At 33.9% G+C, this 22,722-nt stretch overlaps 2 protein-coding genes across 3 annotated transcripts; one reads left to right on the top strand and one right to left on the bottom strand.

Annotated features, from left to right (window-relative positions):
* Window positions 1-314: 314 nt before the first annotated feature.
* Window positions 315-1,658, bottom strand: LOC144543956 (uncharacterized). Of its 2 annotated transcripts, XM_078292403.1 has the most exons (2): window positions 1,127-1,658; window positions 315-1,096 (listed from the first exon to the last, which is right to left on the bottom strand). In XM_078292403.1, exons 1-2 carry the CDS (start codon window positions 1,614-1,616, stop codon window positions 540-542), a joined length of 1,047 nt encoding a protein of 348 aa, XP_078148529.1. In that variant the 5' UTR covers window positions 1,617-1,658; the 3' UTR covers window positions 315-539. The 2 variants fall into 2 exon arrangements, with proteins under 2 accessions (XP_078148529.1, XP_078148528.1); XM_078292402.1 differs by having other exon boundaries at window positions 315-1,658.
* Window positions 1,659-17,753: 16,095 nt separating this feature from the next.
* LOC144543657 (putative inositol transporter 2) lies at window positions 17,754-20,668 on the top strand. The gene is made up of 6 exons (XM_078291994.1): window positions 17,754-17,916; window positions 18,181-18,251; window positions 18,331-18,666; window positions 18,750-18,857; window positions 19,043-19,651; window positions 19,973-20,668. Exons 1-6 carry the CDS (start codon window positions 17,781-17,783, stop codon window positions 20,438-20,440), a joined length of 1,728 nt encoding a protein of 575 aa, XP_078148120.1. The 5' UTR covers window positions 17,754-17,780; the 3' UTR covers window positions 20,441-20,668.
* The last annotated feature ends 2,054 nt before the right edge of the window (window positions 20,669-22,722 follow it).

Genomic DNA, 22,722 nt, shown 5'->3' on the forward strand with positions numbered 1-22,722 from the left:
CCTCTTAAATCTTAATTATTTCGTATTTAAAACCCAATAACCCAATCTTATGTGTTATAAATGTCACTCCTCTGTATTCATGGTCAGCCACTTCCATTAACAAGCCTTAATTACACATATGCTTTACCACAGGATTGATGAATGAGGTGTCTCTGTGTGTACAGTACGAGTGCATAATTTAACCCTTCCAAAAAAAATGTTATACTTTTATATTATAGTATGCTCTGAGTTTAATTAATAATGCAGAGACAGACAAACAATAATAAATAGGAAAAACAAGTTTTTTTTAATATCTTTTTAAAACTAAATAAGAATTATTATGTAGACAAATTACAAAACTCGGCAACCAACTTAATAACTTAATAACATAATAACAAATCGTTATCAAACGCCTTAAGAAGCAAATTACATAAATTTCAAAAGAAACAACGACATATATATATATATATTAGCATTAGGTAAACTCATGCAAAACCTTATATCGAGATGATACAAAGGAGTGCATGATCCATGCATGCAAAAGGAAATGTCTCACTTAATTAGTGGCCACCACCAATGCCGCCACCTCCACCGTAACCGCCGCCAGCACCGCCACCTAAATCCCCACCACCTCCACCGCCACCGCCGCCACCTCCACCAAATCCTCCTCCGATCCCACCTCCTTTTCCAAATCCAAAGCCAAACCCTTCGCCTTTGCCGAAGCCCCCACCTAATCCTCCACCTCCACCTCCACCTTTACCAAATCCTCCACCAATTCCATGACCAATGCCACCACCTATTCCAGGACCGATGCCACCACCAAGACCACCACCTTTACCAATTCCACCACCGATGCCACCACCAAGTCCACCACCTTTACCAAACCCACCACCGATGCCATGGCCGATGCCGCCACCAAGACCACCACCTTTGCCGATTCCACCACCGATTCCATGGCCAATGCCGCCGCCAAGACCACCACCTTTGCCATATCCACCACCGATTCCATGGCCAATGCCACCACCAAGACCACCACCTTTGCCATATCCACCACCGATTCCATGGCCAATGCCACCACCAAGACCGCCACCTTTACCAAACCCACCGCCAAGACCACCTCCTTTACCGATCCCACCGCCAAGACCACCACCTTTTCCAAAACCGCCACCAATACCATGTCCAATGCCTCCTCCTAAACCGCCTCCTTTACCAATTCCACCTCCTAGACCTCCACCATTTCCATACCCACCACCAAGACCACCACCGGATCCACCACCAAGACCACCACCGGATCCACCACCAATTCCATGTCCTATACCACCACCGAGGCCTCCACCTTTACCGAACCCACCACCTATACCATGGCCAATGCCACCACCAAACCCACCCCCACCTCCACCGCCACCACCAAACCCACCCCCTCCTCCACCGCCTAGACCACCGCCGCCACCAAACCCACCGCCCTTACCAAACCCACCACCAAATCCGCCACCCTTACCAAATCCAAAGACTTTATGCAACCAAAGGTTCTTCTCCTCCTTTGTTTGCTCACCCGCCAACGGTCTCCCGATCACACTCACTAACGAACTACACAAGCAAAGTGCTATTACAAGTGTTACCTTCCCCATGGTTTTCATTATTTTTCTTTTGGCGCCTAAAGAGGCTTTGTTTTGGCTTGAGTCTAGAGCAGTCATGTTTTTATAGACTGTACGTGGTGGGCTCGAGTGCATTAAATGATACCCAACGAATCACGTCTCGCCACTTGAAAAGTCTCTTTAGTGGGACATACAATCTATAGAACTCCCAGTGGATTATTTGAAACGGATCTCAATCCTAATTAATCCGACCCGCTAAAGTTCATTGACCAATGGTTGATTCTTTTACATAAACTTTGTTGTCATGTACTCGTGTATACTTGCAAACCCTCTTAATTTGTTCATCCGAGAAAAATCTTTAATATCATTATCTATAAATTTATTATTTTTTATGACTTATTGTTTCCATTTTATAGTGTGCAAAACTTGTGAAAGACCTTTTTAGGAAAAACATGGGTCATGCCCATATTTGATTGATAACGGTAAAAACCTTCAGTTTCTAAACCTGATATTCATGCAAGATACTAATTTATTTGTCAAATAAATGGAACCTATCATCAGTGAAAAACCATGTTTCACAAAAAAAGTTGGATCGCAAGTTAAGCAAACATGCAATAAATGTCCTCAAGAAAATTTTCCCAAATGTGCAAAGAATCCGACCCGTTTGCAAGCGGTAGGGACAGTAAATGCTGGTGGTGAAAAGCAATTAATTAAGGATGACGGTGGCCGGTGGGGTAGTTGCGGAATCCAGAGAAATTAAGAAGACGAACAAAAATTGAAATGGTTTTCTTTTTCTTTTATAAATTGCTCCTAGGCTATGATATATATATATATATTTTATACCAAGTACAAAACAAGAGAAATGGATGATGAACGATTTTCAAATAGTATTTTTTTTTTCTTGTTGAGTTAAAAACTAAAATGCTTTTGTCTTCTAATTAAATTGTCCATTTACAGTAACAGTATATACCTTGCAAATCCGTTATATAAGGGCGAGCGAGAGAAGACAACTGCCACCAATTTTTTTTAGTTAGTAGTTGTAAACACGAGATTTATAGTTTGATTTGAAATATCACGAAACCAAAAAAAAAAAAGTCATCTCTATCAACATCCAATGAAGATAATTTTGGTCTCTGTTAGATGTTTTAGGGGTGGTCGGCAACTCTCCTTGAGATGTCAAGGATTAAGATTTTAATCTTTACTAAGGAGTACTTGTTCGGTAAGTAGTAGGATTAAGTAGAAAGAGTTAGTATGAATAAAATATATTATTTTGTATGTGAAGACCTAAATACCCTTGTATTGTTGTCGCTATGCAATTTAATTAAGAAGGCTCATTAGATTATAATATAGTGTAAATAATTACATTTAATCAAAATTCAAGGTACTCTAGTTAATAAAATCAATAAACTTTAGCTAAAATTTAGATTGAGCGGTCAAGAGTGATTATAATTATATTAGCTAAAATTTAATGCTCTGACCAAGACTTACAGTATTTGCTAACTGATGACATTAATTAATTTATTGTTTTTTCAAATATATTATTCATTCATAAATTTAAGCACGCAAATTAATTTTGAAAGTTATTATTCATTCGGGATGTCCCATCCTTAATTAGTAATCCAATAATGAAAAACCTCATGCTCACAACTAAAGAGAAATAAAATCTAGCAAAGCTTGGTATTGTAAAATAGCAATTTTTCGGTATAATAATAAATCAGATGATCGTATCAGATGCGGTATTGTTCAGTACGATACTGGTGCATGTATAAGAAAACACAATACTGCCGATAGCAGTGGTTAACCAGAATGCTAACACAAAATCTAAAATTATAAACAAAAAGAAAATCAATGTAACGTCAATTTTGATTTGGCCTACTACAAATTGCTGAATGTTCTCAAACTTTTTTTTTTTTTGAAAAAAGGCAAAATGTCCATTTCATTGATCGGAATATGGATAATTACACCATCACAATTGTTCCAGTTTTAGAGTCAATCAACAAAAACCCGCAACAACAAAACAAACACCAAGACAGATATCATCCAAATCTTAACACTTGCAATATTCCAAAAATAGACTAATGTAGCTAAAACTAAGCCGCTAAGTAATGGGCTGAGGCTAATAATATCTAAATGACAAAATTGGGGCTTAGTCTTCATAAGCATCTAGGTCATCACAGGAGGACCCCCATCTGAGTCGGCTGCTGGCTGGTAAACTACCACCTCCATGGGTATGTACTAAGCTAATGGAATAACATCTTCAATCACAGGAAGCCACTCTCCAACTGCATCTTTGACTTTCTTCTTCAAGGTACCTGACCAATAGCCACACAAGGTTTTAATGAGCAAAATTAACGATCTAGCATTTTTAACATGACAATTAGTAAAGCATACTTCATTTCTATGTTTCCAAATACTCCAACAAACTGCACTTAAAACAATCAAGAAACCATTTCTGTTTTCATAATCCAACGTCTGTGCAAAATGTAAGATATCGTCCCATGTATGCCAATTTTGCATTACCCATTGACTTTTACCTAAATAAAACCAAATTTGTTGTGCTAAATTGCAAGTTATGAATAAGTGATCAATGGATTCATGCTCAGAACAGAAATGACAAATTTGATCTCCAACCCACCCTTTCAATGCAAGATTATCTTTGGTCAATATTGTGTTATGGGATACTAACCACATAAAAAATTTTATTTTTGGTGGAACTGGTAATTTCCACCAAAGCATAGAGTCACTAGGTTTAACCCCCCCAAAATTAAGAAGTGTGTAGATGGAGTGTGTTGAAAACTTCCCTGAAGCCTCCCATTTCCATTCAATGTAATCATGTGGAAGAGTAAAAAAGGTTGTGCTAATGATGTGTAGGAGAGCTAGCCAGTCTTGATAATCGACTCCAAGTAATTCTATCCTAAACCGAACGACCTGCTCTTGTGAGTGTATGACATCAGCTAGCAAAACATCCTTATTACTACATTTTGTGTACAGTGTGTAAAATTTTATAGCTAAAGGGCAATTTTGGTACCAATGATCAGTCCAGAATTTGATTGGTGTATTTACACCTAGTGTGTAAGAAACACTCATGTCACTTATGTGATTGACTTTCTCTAAAGCAGACCAGAATGAGGAGAAAACAGCTGAATTGTGAGTTATATATTTATAAACAACTAATGTTTTCCAAGGACTATGATACTTATTATTCTTTAATTTCCACCACCATTTAAGTAAAAGGGAGATATTCATTTGCCTAAGGTTAAGTATACCTAAACCTCCAACATGTTTGGCTAAACAAGATGTGTACCAATCTATGAGAATATATTTTTTCTTTTTAGAATTACCTTGCCATAGGAACCTCCTTCTAATTTTATCTATTTGTTTGACTACTGTAATTGGCATTCTATAAACCGAAAGTGAGTATAAAAATGTTCTCACACTAGCTACATGAAAAACAAAATATATAAATAAACTGAAATTGAGAAATCAACCAACAATCAATCTCTGTCCCTTCCAGTGTCTAAGCATTATCATTTCAAAAAACTTGACTTTTCTAATTCTTGATCACTTTGTTCAACGAGAAAAGAAAAAAAAAATTCAGCCACCAAATAAATACATGAAATTATTATTCATAATAAAATTCTTATGTCCTAATATACACAATCTCTTCTTACAAATATCTTAATTTTGAGAAAACATTAAGAAAAACTAGAATAATTTGATGAAATTCAGAAGTTAAAACTCACAATTTATCGGATTGTAGTGACATTTTATAAAGAGAGTGAAAACCCATCAAAAGGGATGTCTATAGAAAGAGCTTCACGAGAGGAAGCTATGTATGGTGTTAGATTCACGAGTTTGTTATTGGAGGACCGATAATGTCGAGTAGAGATGGGAAGATGTTTTTATTTTGCTGCCTCGAACTTTGTGCTATCATTTGGAGAAGAAAGAGTAAAAGCCAATAAAAAAAGATGGTGCTCCTTAGGGTGTGCTCCAGAACCTGTCGCGCAGAGGAAGGGGACGGGAGACGAAGGGAGGGTAACACGGCTCGTGTTACTCCGTCTACACCTCCAATCGGGGGGTACGAATTTCGGAAGCTTTCAACGTAGAGTTACCCCTGCAACAGTAGCGTTTCTCCTTCCTCTCCTCTCTGATTTCTTTGTTCTGGAGCGAGTAACCGTGGCGGGCAGCTCCAGTCTGCCTTCGTCTCCCCTTCCTTCCCTTTAATGAGGGGTTTACTCTCCGTTGTGGAGCACGCCCTTAAGGAGCTGTACGAAAAACAGTAAAGAAATGAGAGGATACTAAGGAGCAGTTGCTTTTGGAGATATAATTGTTCGAAAAGTATTTTAAGGAAGCTCTAAGGAGATCAAAATCTTAAGGGGAGAGATGCTTAATCTGGTCTAAGGAGGAGCTGTTCGTCTAGATTAAAAGTTAAGAAAGTCTAAGGAAGCTTAATTTTGTGCTGCCGAACAGGTACTTAGAGTTGAATAATTTTATGTTTGTCTGAATGCAACATTTTACTGGAGACTGGTTGACATGAACCTTTGGTACCTCACCACCTCTCAGTCATGTACCTTTTTCACTGTGCTGTGAGTCCGTATCCTACTGAATGCATTCAATGTGTTTTAGATTGAGTTGTATGAAGCAAAAGAAAGCTTTTTCATATTTCCTCGAAAAAAAACAAACCTTTTGATGTAATGGAACCCAATAACACGTACACCTGACCTGTATATTCAATTATTCATAGTTATTTCAGAAAATTTAATATGCAAATCCCACTTTTTAAAAAGGGAGAATTTCATATATATCCCTCAAAAGTTTTAATATTACGTATTTATTCTTCCAAAATTAGTAATTACATATTTATCCTTGAAAATTATACAAACTCACATATTTGTCCAATCTAACTATATAAGATATCAAATTATCTCCAAAAATAATTAAATAATATTTTTGAAAACGTTAAAATTTATTGTACATTATTTTTTTTTTTAAAAAGGCCAAAGGCCCATTCCATTGAACAAGAAATATATTACAGAACCCATTCAAAACCAACGTACCCACATCGGTACACCAACCCTGGTAACAAACCAGCAAAACAAAATCAGCAGCATTATTAATTAATAATATGTTGACCATTATGTCCTTCAGTCTCTTTAGCCCGTCTGAGTTCTCTTCTCTTTAAGGTGCCAAATCTCCTTGCCTCTCTCTCCAAACGTGCCAAATCACAGATTTCTCCCTGCCTTCCCTAGTCGCCTCCCCTCTCACAGATTTATGCCGCCCCTCACTGTTTTAAAAAATATGAGTTTGTATAATTTTCAAGGATAGATACGTAATTATTAATTTTGGAGGGACATACATGAAATTGCCCCCTTTAAAAAAGAACAACAGTAATATTTTTAATTTTTTAAAAATTCACAATACTATGCATTAATTTTAAATGTATGCAATTCAGCAGTTATAATTTAATTCATGCGTTTTATACATCAAAAAATGAATTTCACAAATACTAAATAAGAGGGCAGATGCAACATATGAACTTAAAAAGTTCGGCCTAAGCACATGTGGTGCTTTTAGGTTGTTATAATAAATAAATTCAGGTATAATTCTTGCATCTCGTAAATAGAGAAATCGTTTTGCCAAATTGAAAGCACGAGTTCGGTCTAAATGTTGAACCTATATGTTTAATTTTAAGAATAGTGTCATCAAATTTGAATTCAGTATTATATATATTTTTATATGTTTGAAATCTGACTGAACATACGTTATAACTATTTACATGTGAAAGATTTATACCCATTTTATCTCAAAAAAAAAATGAAATATAGAAAATAAAATTCTCTATTCAGTTAACAGAGCTTTTGTCTTTTCCTCTCGCAGTATTCTAAATGAAATTTTGTTCATTGTTGGTTGTAAAAATTTACGATAAAAGAATTAGTTTTGAGATGAGCTACGGTGAGTTGCGAAGTAAAACGCGTTTCTACTTCACGCTGTATTTTTATTTTGAAAGTCCAAATGACCGATTCAAACATTTAGATGTGATCTCCGTATTGAAATGTGATTGGAGACCAAATTTTACATTTTTTGGAATTTTTTTACTATTTATTAAGCAATTTTGAAAACTGCTGTGTTTGCTGTGAACAGTAAAAAACAGTAAAAATTTCTGTATAACCGGATCAGCAATTTTCAAAATTACTTAATAAATAATAAAAAAATTTCAAAAAATGTAAAATTTGGTCTCCAAGCACATTTCAATATGGAGATCATGTTGAGCGGCTCGGATTGGTTATTTGGATTTTCAAATCGCAAAATATGAGTGTGAAGTAAAATAGTCGCTTTACTTTTGCAACTCACCGTAGCCCATCTCATTAGTTTTTATTTATTTTGCCATTTTGACTGAGTCACGTTATTTATTAAGATAAACCCTAAACCATGAAATTTGAAAATTAGTTTTGATCCAATAGACCTTTGTCCACCCTTGAAAATTAAATTGTCATACTCTGTCCAGTCCAACTTAAATTTTTGCTGCTCAAACTCAAAGATTATTATTTTTTTTCCTTAGAATTCTAATTGATTGAGCATTCAATTAGCTAATTTGTTTTTTTAATATGTAAAAGGATATTATTTTTTTGTTTTATTATTATGTAAAAGAATATTATTTTTATTTTTTATTATGTTTTATCTAGTTTTAATTAGCTAATAAGTTTGAATTCAATTAACTATTTGTGTGTATTTATTCTGAATCCACCTCTATTTGAGCCCGAGTGTTTCAATTTTGATAACCAACATGTGATACATCTCACTAAAATCACAAACTTTTATTTTTGTCTGATATTAAATTTCTCTATATCTCCAATCCACAAAATAAATGTACGGAAAAGATCTCATTATATGCATGAAACTAAATTTCTATAGATTTCCAATCCAAAGAATAAATGTACTGAGAAGGTCTCATTAATATTATATGCCGAGAATAATGACATGTATACGGAGTTGGTAACCATAGTGACAAACGAAAAGTTCGAATTTGTTTTTGCGAGATCAAAAATTTGTGATTCAGGTATAATTCGGGTATAATTCGGGTATAATTCGGGTGTAATTCGGGAATTATTTGGTACAACAAGGAAGTCCAAAAAAAAATCTCCAGCAAAAAAAATTCAAAATTTTTTTGGGTGTTTTTCTCGCGTTTTATTCGCGAATAAAACATATTATATGTTTTTTGCATTTTATTTGGAGTTTGGTTCGAAAACTTTAAAAAAATATTTAATACTAGGAAAACAATACTTGAATTCGGGGCCTCGAGCCCCATTTTTTTTTCATAAAAAAGGGAATTTCGTAATAATTGTTATGTATTTTAGGTATCGAATAATGGGTCAATTTAATACACTTTTTCACTTTTAAATTTATAAAACCTTAGTACACAATAATAGGTCAGTTGCAAGCATACAACCTATCATTGTAGTAGTTTAGGTATCGATCCAAAGACAACGGGAAATATTACTTTTTACTAAATTAATTAATTCTAAAACAGTGCAATAAAAGTAAATGGGGGGTTTGTTTGAAAATTGGTTTTGTGGATTCAATACCCGATCGAGAGTCTAAAGTAAACAAAGCAATTTAAACAAACAAATAAAATGAGTTTTGTGATTTAATGAGATGGAAGTCTAGGGGCTTTTGGCATACAATCACTTGGTCAAATCAATACTTAGTTGGTTTCTAAATTCATGTTTGCAATTATGGGGTTTCTAAGCCTTAAATATCAAAAAGGGTCACTTTCGTGAATTAATGACGTGCCTAAATAATTCGGATTTCACGATTAAGTCCTTCACCCTAGCTATCTAGACCATAAGCACAGGTTAGCCTAGTTTATCCCTAAATATCAATACTTCACGATTAAGTCTTTCATACCAATATTTAGTTCAATTCTAGGGGTCCCAATCAAATATGAGGCTTCACGATTAAGTCCTTCACCTCAATTCAACCTTTGTTTCTTGTGGTTCCGGACTAAGAAATAGATTTGGTCATTTCTAATCTTAATCCTAAGGTTATTCATGTATACAATTTGGTACCATCAATTCTTTGATCCTAGCACTTTAAGTTTGTTAGACCTAAACGGGACGCTAATTAACGAGCACACAAATCATACAAACACATGAATTATAAAATCAACAAGAACAAACATGCAAGCAAACAATCATCATAGAGAAAAATATCCAACTAAGGTAGATTTTAACACAAGTTCATGTTTTAAGCCTAAGCCCCTAGAGAGGAAATCTAGCCTCTCATGGGTGTGTTAACATCCAAGAGAAATACAAGAGTAAACATGATTAAAACTAAGAAAAACAAGAAAGAGAATAGAAAACACCAATCTCTTCGCTCGCTGCCCCTTGTCTTCACCTTTGCTCGCTCGAGAAAACCTTCAATCCTTCGCTCCAATCGCCTTCAATCACTTGGGGAAGATAGAAAAGATGTGGAAAGATGTGTAGAATAAAAGCTAAGTTGAAAGATGTCTTCCCCTGGTGTCTCCCTGCCAATATATAGCTATTTTTGTGCCTTGGGAAACAATCCCCCGAAATCTGGAAGGAAATATGAAGAGATATGATGAAATCAGGCCAGACTGGCATTCGTGCGGCCTCTTGTGCGGCCTTCACAAATTCTCTGCGGCCCACACGAATTTCCTGCGGCCAGCATAGAATGGAGAATTGGCTGGAGATCATGCAGGATTTTGTGTGGCCCACACAAAATTCCTTAAGGTCGCACAAAGGCCCACACAAATCTCTGTTTTGAAAGGAGAAAACTTGATAAATTCCGAATTTTATTTTCGGCTTGAATTTATTTTGTGTGGCCCGCACAGAATTCCTACAAGCCACACAAACACCCATAGAATTGCTCCTTTTGCTCGATTTCTGCAATTTAAACAAGGCAAAGGCAGTAACTTGGTTCTTTGGTATATTCTATGTTAAACTAAGCTAAAATACAAGGAATTTGGTGCAGTTTTAGAGGTAAAACCCTAACCGAAAGTATATATAATTGAGGCTTATCAATAATTATAAAAATATTAATTACATTGTTTTATAAAAACTAAAAAACTTAATATTCAATATTTAAAACTATTAAAACTTTTCATTTATCAAATCTAATTTGTTTCTATAAAAATTAATTTTACACTTGGAATTTTTTTTCTTAACTCTTATATTAATAAAAAAAAAACTTTATCTCTGAACCGAACCGAAATATCTCTACTTTTTTAGGGAGAATTCATGTACACCCCTCAAAACCTCAAAATTACTTATTTCCCCTCTAAAATTCATAATATCATATTTACCCCTCTAAATTTCAAAAACTCACAATTTACCTAATTTATTGAATTTTCTATTAAAGCTCATTTTAAATTTATAAACAACCCATTTTATACTGTATTAAAAAACAAAAAGAAATATTTAGTCATTTAATTGGTCAATTTTGAGAACAAATGATTCATTTTTTTACTTGTGAGGAACACACATGCATATGCCTAAATACCACTGTGTATATGTCACAAAAAGAAAAAAAAAACCATTTGTCCTCGTAAACCTCACTTAGAAGACGAAATATTTTTCTAATACAAACTTATATTTTTATTTTTTTAATAAAAGATAAATGGGTACTTCATAAATTTAAAATAAATTTTAATAGAAAAAAGTCAATAAATTGAATAAGTTTGTGAGTTTCTGAAATTTAGAAAGATAAATACAATATTATAAATTTTAGAGGGAGAAATAAGTAATTTTCAGGTTTTTGAGGGACATACATGAAATTCCCCCTTTTTTTGAAATAAAAATAAGATCAAGTCTTTGAGTTTTAAAAATTTACAAAGAATCTTGACATTACGTTTATCACTAAAACCAAAAATTGATTTTCATCTCTCTATTTATGTTAACGATTATTTTGCCTTGCTTAATCAAGTAAGATTTCAGAAACTCGATTCAATCATGCCCTCCCATTTGGAACTCAACGGCATTTCAGTAACAATTGCAACGCATCTACGATCTTCAATTGAATCTAAGTACATCTCGAAGCTTAGCAAGCAGATCCCCTGCTTAATTTCAGAATGATAAAAAAAGAAGAATCTACACACAGTGTGTGCCACACATAATCCAAATCGTTGCATAGAATACTCTGCTAGTCTGCTGTGCCTGCTTTCAAGATGCATTCAATCCCTTTCACAAAATTGGTCAAGTTTGCAATTGAGGAGCTCTAATTGCTTCATTTATTTTGCCTTTACTCTCTGACAAGGCATAAATTAGCGACAATAGATATCAGATATGCATGCTCAAATTTAGCTTATATATTATGCTTACTATTTTTATAAACATAGAATGATAGAAGATCATAATTCTCTGACCAACCTTAGGAATAATAATAAACACTGGTACAGGTGCAGTTTTACATAATAGATTATATTATCCAGAGTGTACCAACATTTTTTCTATGCACAAATATTAAGTAAATGTATTAAATCACACAAATATGTGATGCATTAAATGAAAATGTGACATATCTTTGTTTTGTGAGATGAGATGGGGCACAGCATGATGATGCATTTAATTTATACCATGTGACTTAGTCTGTCAGTAGCTGATCCTTGTCATAATCTTACTTTCTGGTCTTGGATCTCTTAATCCCTATCATACTAACATTACTGGCATGGATGTGATATGTTTGGCATGGTATAGGTAAAATTAATTAGCCTATGGTATAGGATGTTTGAATAATGATACAAGGTCCAATAATTATAAAATATAATTAGGAAATTTCGTTATTTTAGCTATAAATTAATTAGCAATAAATGTGAAAAAAATCAGGCACCGAATATTAATTGATCAAATGGTATAAAGTTGCTGATTTGAGAAATAAGGGGCCTACTGATGTAATCTATTACTAGAAAAAAAAAAGTATTTTTATATGGGACAATAACAGAGTATAACAGACTGTATGGATTTGAAATTCCTTTTTATTTTTTTTTTATTTTTTTTTTTGAGACAGGCAAGGATAAGGAACATGTTACATGCATTAAATTTGTGTATTTTCAATGGATTGTTGGCAGTTGAGAGATGATTGAACTGTAAATGAAGATTTCTAGAAAAAATCTCACTGTTTTTTGATTTGGTGGGTACAGTAAGATCAGAAGTACACTATTCTCAGTTCCTCTAAATTCTAAAAGAAAGAATTTATTGACAATGGATCTTATATTTATCATTTAAACAAAGCATGTCATAAATGTTGTGCAATTTGAAAATGATTTGTTCACTTATTAGATGTCCAGAAATTAAAATTTTTGTTCTTTTCAAATTGCTCGGCGGATAATAAATCAATTTTCAAATTGCAACAAATATATATTTTACCAATCTAACTTAAGTTGCAATGGATGTTTCGATAATTTGCTAAAAATTGTTCAAATCAAGCCTCATTTTTCATTAAATTTTTTTAAAAAGTTTCTAATAAAAAATATTATGAAGATAGGTTTTCATCATTTATGAGACACAAAAAAAAGTTTTCATAGTACAAAGGAGGGAAAGAAATATACACTATATTCAAATAATGTACCACATCGATAATCCCAATTATTTAACTTAGAATTTTTTTAATTACAGTTGTAAAATTTGGCCGATTGATGTTCCGTACAGAAACTTGATGTATGTTAGAATTACTCTGAAAAATATAAACAAATATAATTTTCATTGAAATTACTGAAGCTGAAGTATGCAAATAATTATTTTTTTTACGTCCAGAATAAAAATGTGGTCCAACATAACTAACTATTCGTTACCAGCAATTGGCAACAGTGTAAGCCTACTTTTGCTATTTCAATTTTGCTTCCAGTTCCAAACTAAACAGTACCAGTAAAGAAGGTTAGTATGGAATGAAACAAGCACCGCTAAATTTTGAGCAGCTCAGAGGAACAAGAACAAGTACACACTACAATCGATTGCGGTCTGGTGGAAATAGGTTCCACAGGAGTTTTTCTTCAAAAGTACAAAAAAAAAAAATAAAAAATTAATACAATGTGGTCAAAAAATTGCTAAGTTGGGTTTGGGCTTAACTTTGAGAATTTTTTATTAGATAATATAGACAAATAAATTGAGTACGTGGTATTTTTGATAGTCTAGAAGGTGAAAAAGTTTTTTTTTTTTCACAAACAACACACAAAGTTGCACGGTTATTCTCCATTTTGGATCCGGAAAAAAATAGCTTTTGGATGAGAGGTGGGGTGTTTAACAATTCTATTTGATTAAAACCGAAATAAAATAAGTAAATAAAATTTTATCGGTTTTGTAAAATAAAATTGAACCGATCAAAATAAATTAATTATCAACTAAATTAAAATCTATCTGAACAAACAAAATTAAATTTTAGTTTGTTCGGTTGACATGAAATAAAAAGGTTAATCATAAAAATAAATATTTTTGTTAATTTTTTGATTTTTTTTAAGATGGATTTAAAATTTTTGTTTGATACAGTCTAACCAGTTTTAAATTGAATCAAACAATATACATTATGTCGTAATTTTTGAATCTTTATAAGGCCCTGTTCGGCCTTCAATTGGGAATGGGCATGGACACAGGAATTGAACTGAAAAGCACTGTTCCCGTGGGAAAAAAAAATTCAGTTGAACAGTAACGCAGCCGAACAGAGCCTAAATGTTTGGTTTGGACAAGCGCACATGTTTACAAATTTCAGTCACGGTCTAACTAGTTTTGAAAATTTCTAAACCGAACAATTAAACTGGTTTTAAAAAATGAACCAAACTAATCCATTTAACCCGAAAAACCGAACTGTTTAATCATCTCTCTCGGTTAGATTTAAATCCAATCAAACAATTAGCCTGATGAACAACTTCGTATTAGGTATTGCAGATGATTACCTAAATCTCAACCGGTTTGGGATTCGGGCTACCATAGGGGCAGTATTATTGGGCTTTGAGATTCGTGCCAAGTTAAATGGAACGGTCCAGATCTAGTAATTGTAAAAGATTCTCTGATATCAAGTATTGGAGAGGATGTGAATTCGGAGAAAGGAGGGAGGACCGCTAATTCGGCTTAATAATTTGAATGTGAAGCACTAACTCGGTGCCTTCTAGGCCAGCGAAAATCTCACGTACTCAAAAGTATTATTTTTCTATATTATTTAATAATAATTTATAAAAATAAAAAAATATCCTCAGTTTTATTGTAGGCTAAATAAAATAAAAAGAAAAACAGTGCTGTCAAATCAAATTCTGACAATTCCACGTTTGACTAAGTTGATGACAGTTGGATGGAAAAAGAAAACGAAGAAAAATTTAAGGCAATGTTGGTATGTGTGCTTTGAGATTCGTGCAGAGCATATTTAAACGGTTGTGATTTTCCATAAAGTCACGCAAAGTTTGAGAGATACGAATTCGGGGTCTTGGGGATATTCCATGCGGAAAAGTATCTTCTGCGGAGTTTTTCCGTACGGAGTTGTGCGGCGCTTTTAATCTGATTCGTTCGTTTCGAATCGGACGGACCAGATTAGATCTTGTCCGAATTTTAAAAAAATTCAAAATTTGGTGAACCCTTAATCCAGTCTGTCCGATCCGAAACAAACGGATCAGATTAAAAGCGCCGCACAGTTCTGCACGGAAAAACTCCGCAGAGGATAGCGTTTCTATTCCATGCTGCCTTTAATTTATGTATTGGAAATTGTCAGCATTTCCGTACCAATTCAATCAATTTCACACCAGTATTTTTTTGTCTACTAATCTATTCGAAGTATTATAGCAAGTTCATTTTAGCGCATTGTGAATGTATATTAATTTTCGGATAAGGCTAAGGTGCCATGGGTTGCATAGAGGAGTACGGTGCTACGGCTTAATATTTGAGTTTTTAAAATTTAAATGATCGATCTGAACCGTTTATTTTGTTCTGCATATTAATATGTGTTTGGAGACCAAATTTTACATTTTTTGAAAATTTTTTTTACTATTTTTTTAGATAGATAGAAAATCAAATATCTGAATGGTCTAAAATTTTTTAGATCAAATGATTTTCTACCTGTCTAAAAAAATAGTAAAAAATTTTCAAAAAATATAAAATTTGGTCTCCAAACACATATTAATATGGAGAACAAGATGAACGGTTCTGATCGACTGTTTGGATTTTAAAAACTCAAATATTGAGCTGTAGCACCGTAGCCCTCTATGCAACCCATAGCACCTTAGCCTTACCCTTAATTTTCTTTTATCAATAGAGAATTCATTTCTAGTACATAAATTTATCTGTGCTAAAACACGCAGTGGAAGCTAATATTATGCACAAAATTAAGCTGGAATGCATTTACAGTGCATTTTTTTTTTTTTTTTTTTGTGTACATTCATGTTTTGATCAATTTAAGGCATCATTAGTGAGCCTAAAATCACTGAAGCTGATAGTGATAGATAAACTATAACTAATGTTTATTTCATGTACATGATTTTATCCATGCTAAAAGAAACATATACAACAAATATAATGTATAAAATTAGCTGGAATATACTTACAATGCTTTCATGTGTACATGTTTTGTTATTAATGAATTTAGGCTACATTTATGAGCATAAAACCACCAAAATTGAAAGATATAAGTAATATCTTATGAATTTGCATAATTTTATCTGCATTAAAACAAATAGATGCGTCAAATATTATGTATAAACTGTAGGTCGATGCATTTGTAAAGTCATCAAATTGACAAATAAACTATAATAATATAAACTTTCTTTTTGCTAAAAAAATTAAGCTAAAATACATTTCTAAATGGAGGCATCACTGTGGATAAAGATGAGTATTAAGTATTAACAGATGTTTGGAAGATTAGCAAACCATATTTAGTTGTAACAACCTAAATTGAGAAAACACGACCTGAAATATGATTTTTGTTGTTGTTGTGATTTGCTGTTTGGTTCGTTCAGTTTTTGTTACCTAATTAAGCACTCTTGCGTACGGCCTTGAGAAGCTAAGAGGCCGTGTGGTGCCATAGATACTTTTAATACGGTATGGTTGTATAAATTTCGGATTATTTTCTTCTTTTTTGTTTGATAACTTAATCATGAGAAGTTTTTTATAAAGTTGATTGTAAATAATTATATTTTATAATTGTGAGATTTTAAGAATCGCGTCTAGCATAATTTATTAAGACATTGTTATTTGTACATGATATTGTCGCAGATTCTTCGAGAGCTTTAATCCAAATTTGATGCTAAATTTTTTCTAGATTTCATTGGAATTTGGTTGTATAACATTTCGAAATGTAATTTTGAAATTGGTGGGTCAAGAAAGCTTTTGGAATTAAGAATCAGCAACTAAAATATAATACCTACTTTCATTAATTATTCTGTCAAGAAATTCTCAAAATTCGTTTAATGTGGTGCGAAAGTATATTATTTACTTAAAAGAAAAGGCTGTATTTTTTTTTTTTTTTGTAAATTATCTTTCAAACTTTTAGATTTACTTTGGTCCCGCAGTTTGAAAACACTGAAGCAGGATTTTAAAGCCAAACCATCGTCCAGAACTAATCTTTGTTTTGTGTGTATATAATTTTTATTAAATTTATTATTTCTCCTCTAACTTGACTTTATAAAACTTATGCCATTTTAGAATTTGTTTTTTATTTCTTCATGAAACAAAATAATATTATTCTTTGCAATTTAAGTTTTTTTTATAAGAAATAGATTAGTCTTTTCTCAAACAATATGGAATGGAATGTTGAGAAAGAGCGCTCGTAAAAGGAGCAATTCTATGGAGGGGATAATTTGGGAGGTAGAGAAATTAATAAACAATGTTTCAAAATAGTTTTTCATTCTTAGAAAAAAAAATTAACTTTTTATACTAAAAAAAAGAAATGTAAAATAGATATAATCAACTATTTATTATTTTTGTTCCTTCAAAAGCAAATATAATAAACTTCAATTGTGAGGTGAGAACTATACATAACATATATTCCCATGATAATTTCTTCTGCTGCTTTTGTATATTAAATTTGCTACATGTAACTTTGCATATATTCCTTCTGTACAAGTAATATTTTGCAAGAGAAAAAAAAATGCTAATCATGGTGATCTTCTTTGAACTAACATGTTTGTCTGTACCATTTTATATGCAATTACTACGTACCATCCTTACATCCTTCTTTGAACTAACAGCAGCAGGTTTTGTAGTTTGTAGTGCAAAGATGGTGGAGGGAGGCATCCACAAGGCAGACAAGACTGAGTTCAAAGAATGTCTCCATTTGACATGGAAGCAACCTTACATCCTTCGCCTCGCTTTGTCGGCTGGTATTGGCGGCCTTCTTTTTGGCTATGACACAGGTAAAACATTGCATAATTCTTTTGTTATGGGGAGATCACCTGGAATTTGTCAGTTCCTTTTCTTTAGTTTGCATAGCAATGAATATATTTTCCTCAAAAGAAGGATATAGTTTTCTTTTTCTTTTTTACTGATGATAAGAGGAAGGATATAACAAAATTTCACCTTTGTTGTTATGATAATTGCATAATTCTTCTTTTTAAAAACTAATGCAGAATTATATACTATCAGAAATCCGCAAAACTAATTGCAACATTCGTTTTCAGGTGTCATTTCAGGAGCACTTCTCTACATCAGAGATGACTTCAAGCAAGTGGAGAAAAGCACGGTGCTTCAGGTCAGTATACCAAAATCACATATACACATCCAAACCTTTGTGATTGCTCAAGCTCATGTCTCTTGTTCTCACCAAACAGGAAACCATCGTTAGTATGGCAGTGGCTGGTGCTATAATTGGTGCAGCACTAGGTGGCTGGTTGAACGACCGACTAGGAAGGCGGCCATCCATCTTAATTGCCGACATTTTGTTCTTTGTTGGAGCAATTATCATGGCCATAGCGCCACTTCCATGGGTCATTATAATAGGTAGAATTTTTGTAGGTTTTGGAGTTGGTATGGCATCGATGACTGCTCCTTTATTTATTTCCGAGGCATCCCCTGCTAGAATCCGAGGAGCACTTGTAAGCATGAATGGGTTACTCATTACTGGAGGACAGTTCTTATCTTACCTAATTAACCTAGCTTTCACCAAGGTAAACTAAAAATTCAGTTTATAACAGATGAAATAAATCATAAATTTGTTTATAAATTGGGGGTATATTATATATTAATGTAGGCACCAGGAACTTGGCGTTGGATGCTCGGTATTGCTGGACTTCCCGCACTGGTTCAATTTGTGCTGATGCTATCACTCCCTGAGTCGCCAAGGTGGCTTTATCGAAAGGTAGAATATTGCTCAAAAAAGATGGACCGTATCTCTTTATTTGCCCTATCAAATTCATATGCTCAGAAATATGTTCTCAGCATCTTTCTTCTATAGCACAAGTAATGTAATAAATGAACAATAAGTGCATGAGCTTGCATACAACCATTCAGGGATCTCTAATTGCCATATCTTTTGTTGAACAGGGAAGGAAGGACGAAGCAGCTCAGATCTTACGCAAAATCTACCCGGCCGAGGAGGTGGAGCGTGAAATTGGAGCCCTCCACCAGTCTGTCGAAGAAGAGATTGCACAAGAAGGTGGCATTGGTGATGACGGCCTCTTCGGAAAACTCAAAAAGGCACTCAGCAGTGTTGCTGTTCGTCGCGGCCTTGCTGCAGGTATCCTCATCCAAGTCGCGCAACAATTTGTGGGCATCAACTCTGTCATGTACTACAGCCCAACCATTGTTCAGCTTGCCGGTTTCGCATCAAATAGCACTGCATTGGCACTTTCCCTTATCACTAGTGGGCTCAATGCAGTTGGATCTGTTGTTAGCATGTACTTTGTGGACCGTGCGGGCAGGAGGAGGCTGATGCTGATCAGCTTGGTGGGTATTGTAGCATGCCTTGCTGTGCTAAGTGGAATTTTCTTTGCTGCTGCTAGTCATTCGCCATTAGTTGGTGAGACAGAGACCATGTTTTTTAGGAACGAGACTTGCTCTGACTTCAAAATCGGCTCTGGTATCCGGTGGAAGTGCACGGACTGCTTGAAGGCTGCAGCTGATTGTGGGTTCTGTGCAAGCACACCAAATAAGGTAATTAACTCAATCAATCTAGGATTAATAAATTGTTACTTGTTAGTTTCAGTACAGAGACGAGAGACACAGGCACACAGCAGACTGAGTTTCTATGGAATCATTATATATACTTGTTAGTTTAATGGTGGATGCTGGATTAATTAAAAAAAAAATGAGACTTAGACAGATTTAGAACTTGTTGGGAATGTAACAAACCTAAATAATTTTACCTTCAAAAAAAAAAAACTAAATAAGTTGCCTACATTCTCTCAGATCATCAAACTACTTTATTTACATATAATATGATTTTTTTTTTTTTTTTTTCCTTTTCCATTGCAGCTCCAACCAGGTGCATGTTTGGCATCAAACGACTTGACCAAGGACACATGTCATGCGAACCACCGACAGTGGTACACCCAGGGCTGCCCAAGCAACTTCGGTTGGCTAGCCTTGATCGCCCTTGGGGCCTACATCATCTCCTACTCTCCCGGTATGGGTACTGTCCCCTGGATTGTCAACTCTGAGATCTACCCGCTCCGCTTCCGTGGCCTATGTGGTGGTATTGCTGCTGTGTCCAATTGGATTGCCAATTTGATTATATCACAAAGCTTTCTTAGCCTGACTAAGGCACTAGGCACGGCCCCCACCTTCATTCTGTTTGGTATCGTGTCCATGATTGCATTTGTGTTGATATGGTTCATTGTGCCAGAGACAAAGGGGTTGCAATTTGAGGAGGTAGAGAGCATGCTTGAGGAGAAGGAATACAAACCCTGGAAAACCAGAAAGCGAATCACGGGTCAGCCTTAATGATAGAGAGCATTGTTTGGTTAATCAGTTTGATTCTATAAGTATCTGCAACAAATTCACTCTACACAGTGCTGCAATTAGATACTTATTTGATTAATATCAAACCTTTTAGTGAAAATTACTAGATTTCACTTTCTGGTTCAATTTTAATTTTTTGAATAGTTAGTAATATTATTATTAAAATAAAAGAAACATTGTTTAATGGATACTCAAAAAGTTTACCAATTGCTACACAAATTACTTACCAATTGCTCAAAAAGTTTCAAACATTTAAGTAAAAAGCTTTCTAAGAATAATACTATCGATTTGAATCCTGCTCTGAGATATCACTAGGTCAAGTACAGAAAATTCTATGCACATATTTTATTCCGGTTATTATTACAGTACAGAATCTAGCCATTAACCAAAGAGACTGCAACTAATTTGTATTTTGGTACCTATTCAACTTCTGAATGAACTTTAAGCACTATAGTTCCTCTGAGGAAGACAACTACTACAACATGCTACATTTGTAACAGACAGATATACCAGCACAACCAACTTCTCTGACAAGCCGAAAAATATCTCATGTCTTGCTGGTATGATACCTACATGGCTGCATCTATTCAGCAAAATTCTAATAAGCCAAAAGACCATACTACGAATAAAAAAAAATGCTTTTTATTTTTTTAGTTTTGGCATGTGCCGCCGTGGACATCTAAGAGAATGACAAGCAAAGAATCAATTTTTGTTTTATTTTGAAGTTAAAAAAATAAAAAATAAAAACGCTATTTTCTTTTTCTTTTTATTTTGAAAAAGTGGTAAAGATCCTAACAGACTAAGGATTCATTTTCAGTTTTGGCTGCATGATCAAAGAAAGTGTTGGATCTGTAAACTCCAAAATCTTTGACATTTAACAAAATGCTTCCTGCTCCAGATGGTAACTCAGAGATTAAGAGAATGAAAGGACAGGTGGTGGTATGGCATCCTGTCTCTCTATTGCTCTCTATCCAATCATAGTAAGCTACCAAGATATAAAGACTAGTAAGAATCCAATATCCAATAATATCAGAATATCCCCTAGACAATACCAGGAACAATTATCATATTACATACAAGTCAGGTACGGTTCATACTAAAAATGGTACTTCACTAAAGTTGGAATTCTCCAACAAACTCCGAATATACTAAAAGTTACAAAATAAAAAATGCCGAAATTCATTTTCTCGAACTTGATTGACTTTCTCTATCTAAATATTATAACGAAAAATAAAAGTTCTCATTTTATTTCAAACTTTCAGAAGAGAAAACAGTACTAAATCAAAGTGATGAAACAGCCGAACAATCGGACTCTGGAATTTTGAGTTTAGATCCGAACCGTCAGATCTGTTTTGGCAAGAATATTAAAATGTCCGTGCATTCCACCTCGACTGGAGACTCAAAAAAAAAAAAAAAAGAGTTAAAAATAAAGAATGAGTGAATGACACAATAGAACTTTAAAAAGAGTGAGGCTATGGTACTTTGTAATGCGCGGATCATTTCATGCATTGAATTCATATTTTCATTTTTATAGTCCAAATAATTGATCCGAACCGTTCAACATTATTATTATATGAAAATATATTTGGAGACCAAATTTTATATATTTTAAATCACTTAATCTAAAAATTCTGGACCATCCGAAAGTAATGATTTTCTACCTACAAAAATAAAAAGTAAAAAAATTCAAAAAAATATAAAATTTAGTCTCCAGGTATATTTTCATATGATAATAATATTAAGTGGTTTAGATCAACTATTTGGACGTTGAAAGTGGAGATATGAATCCAACACACGAAACGATCCGTGCATTGCAAAGTACTATAGCCTCACTCAAATGCCTCAGTTGCATTTAATGCTTCATTCAACCCCTCCTCACCATGAACAAACCGTGTCACTCAGGGGCGGAATCAGACTTTCAAGTTATGGGGGTCAATAATGAACGAAGTTAATAATATAAAAATTTTCATGCTGCGAATGGAGGTCAATATTACCGTACCTATAACATTTTACCCTGTACTATATAGAAAATTGTGTATAAGTACAAAATTTTTCAAAATAAAGATCAATTGATCTCTATTTTTTTAATGTAGCTCCGCCTCTAATGTCACCTCTTCAACTAGTCTTTTTTGTACAGTATAACCTAGCTTCTTCATATCTTCCTCTAATGAATCAATCCCTTATTCCTTGCAAAACCTGGTACGTGAATTCAGTGTAGCTCATACCATCTTCTGAATCTTCTGAATTCTCCGAAGAAAGATTGA

Source organism: Carex rostrata, chromosome 25, assembly GCF_964058835.1.
Source record: "Carex rostrata chromosome 25, lpCarRost1.2, whole genome shotgun sequence".
NCBI classification, from domain to species: Eukaryota; Viridiplantae; Streptophyta; class Magnoliopsida; order Poales; family Cyperaceae; genus Carex; species Carex rostrata.

Excerpts from the sequence above, each read along its gene's own strand:
- LOC144543657 (XM_078291994.1), top strand. The coding sequence starts at position 17,781 with ATGGTGGAGGGAGGCATCCACAAGGCAGACAAGACTGAGTTCAAAGAA. Across the intron at positions 17,917-18,180 it reads TCTTTTTGGCTATGACACAG|GTGTCATTTCAGGAGCACTT; the intron begins GTAAAACATTGC and ends ATTCGTTTTCAG. Across the intron at positions 18,252-18,330 it reads AGAAAAGCACGGTGCTTCAG|GAAACCATCGTTAGTATGGC; the intron begins GTCAGTATACCA and ends CTCACCAAACAG.
- LOC144543956 (XM_078292402.1), bottom strand. The coding sequence starts at position 1,616 with ATGAAAACCATGGGGAAGGTAACACTTGTAATAGCACTTTGCTTGTGT.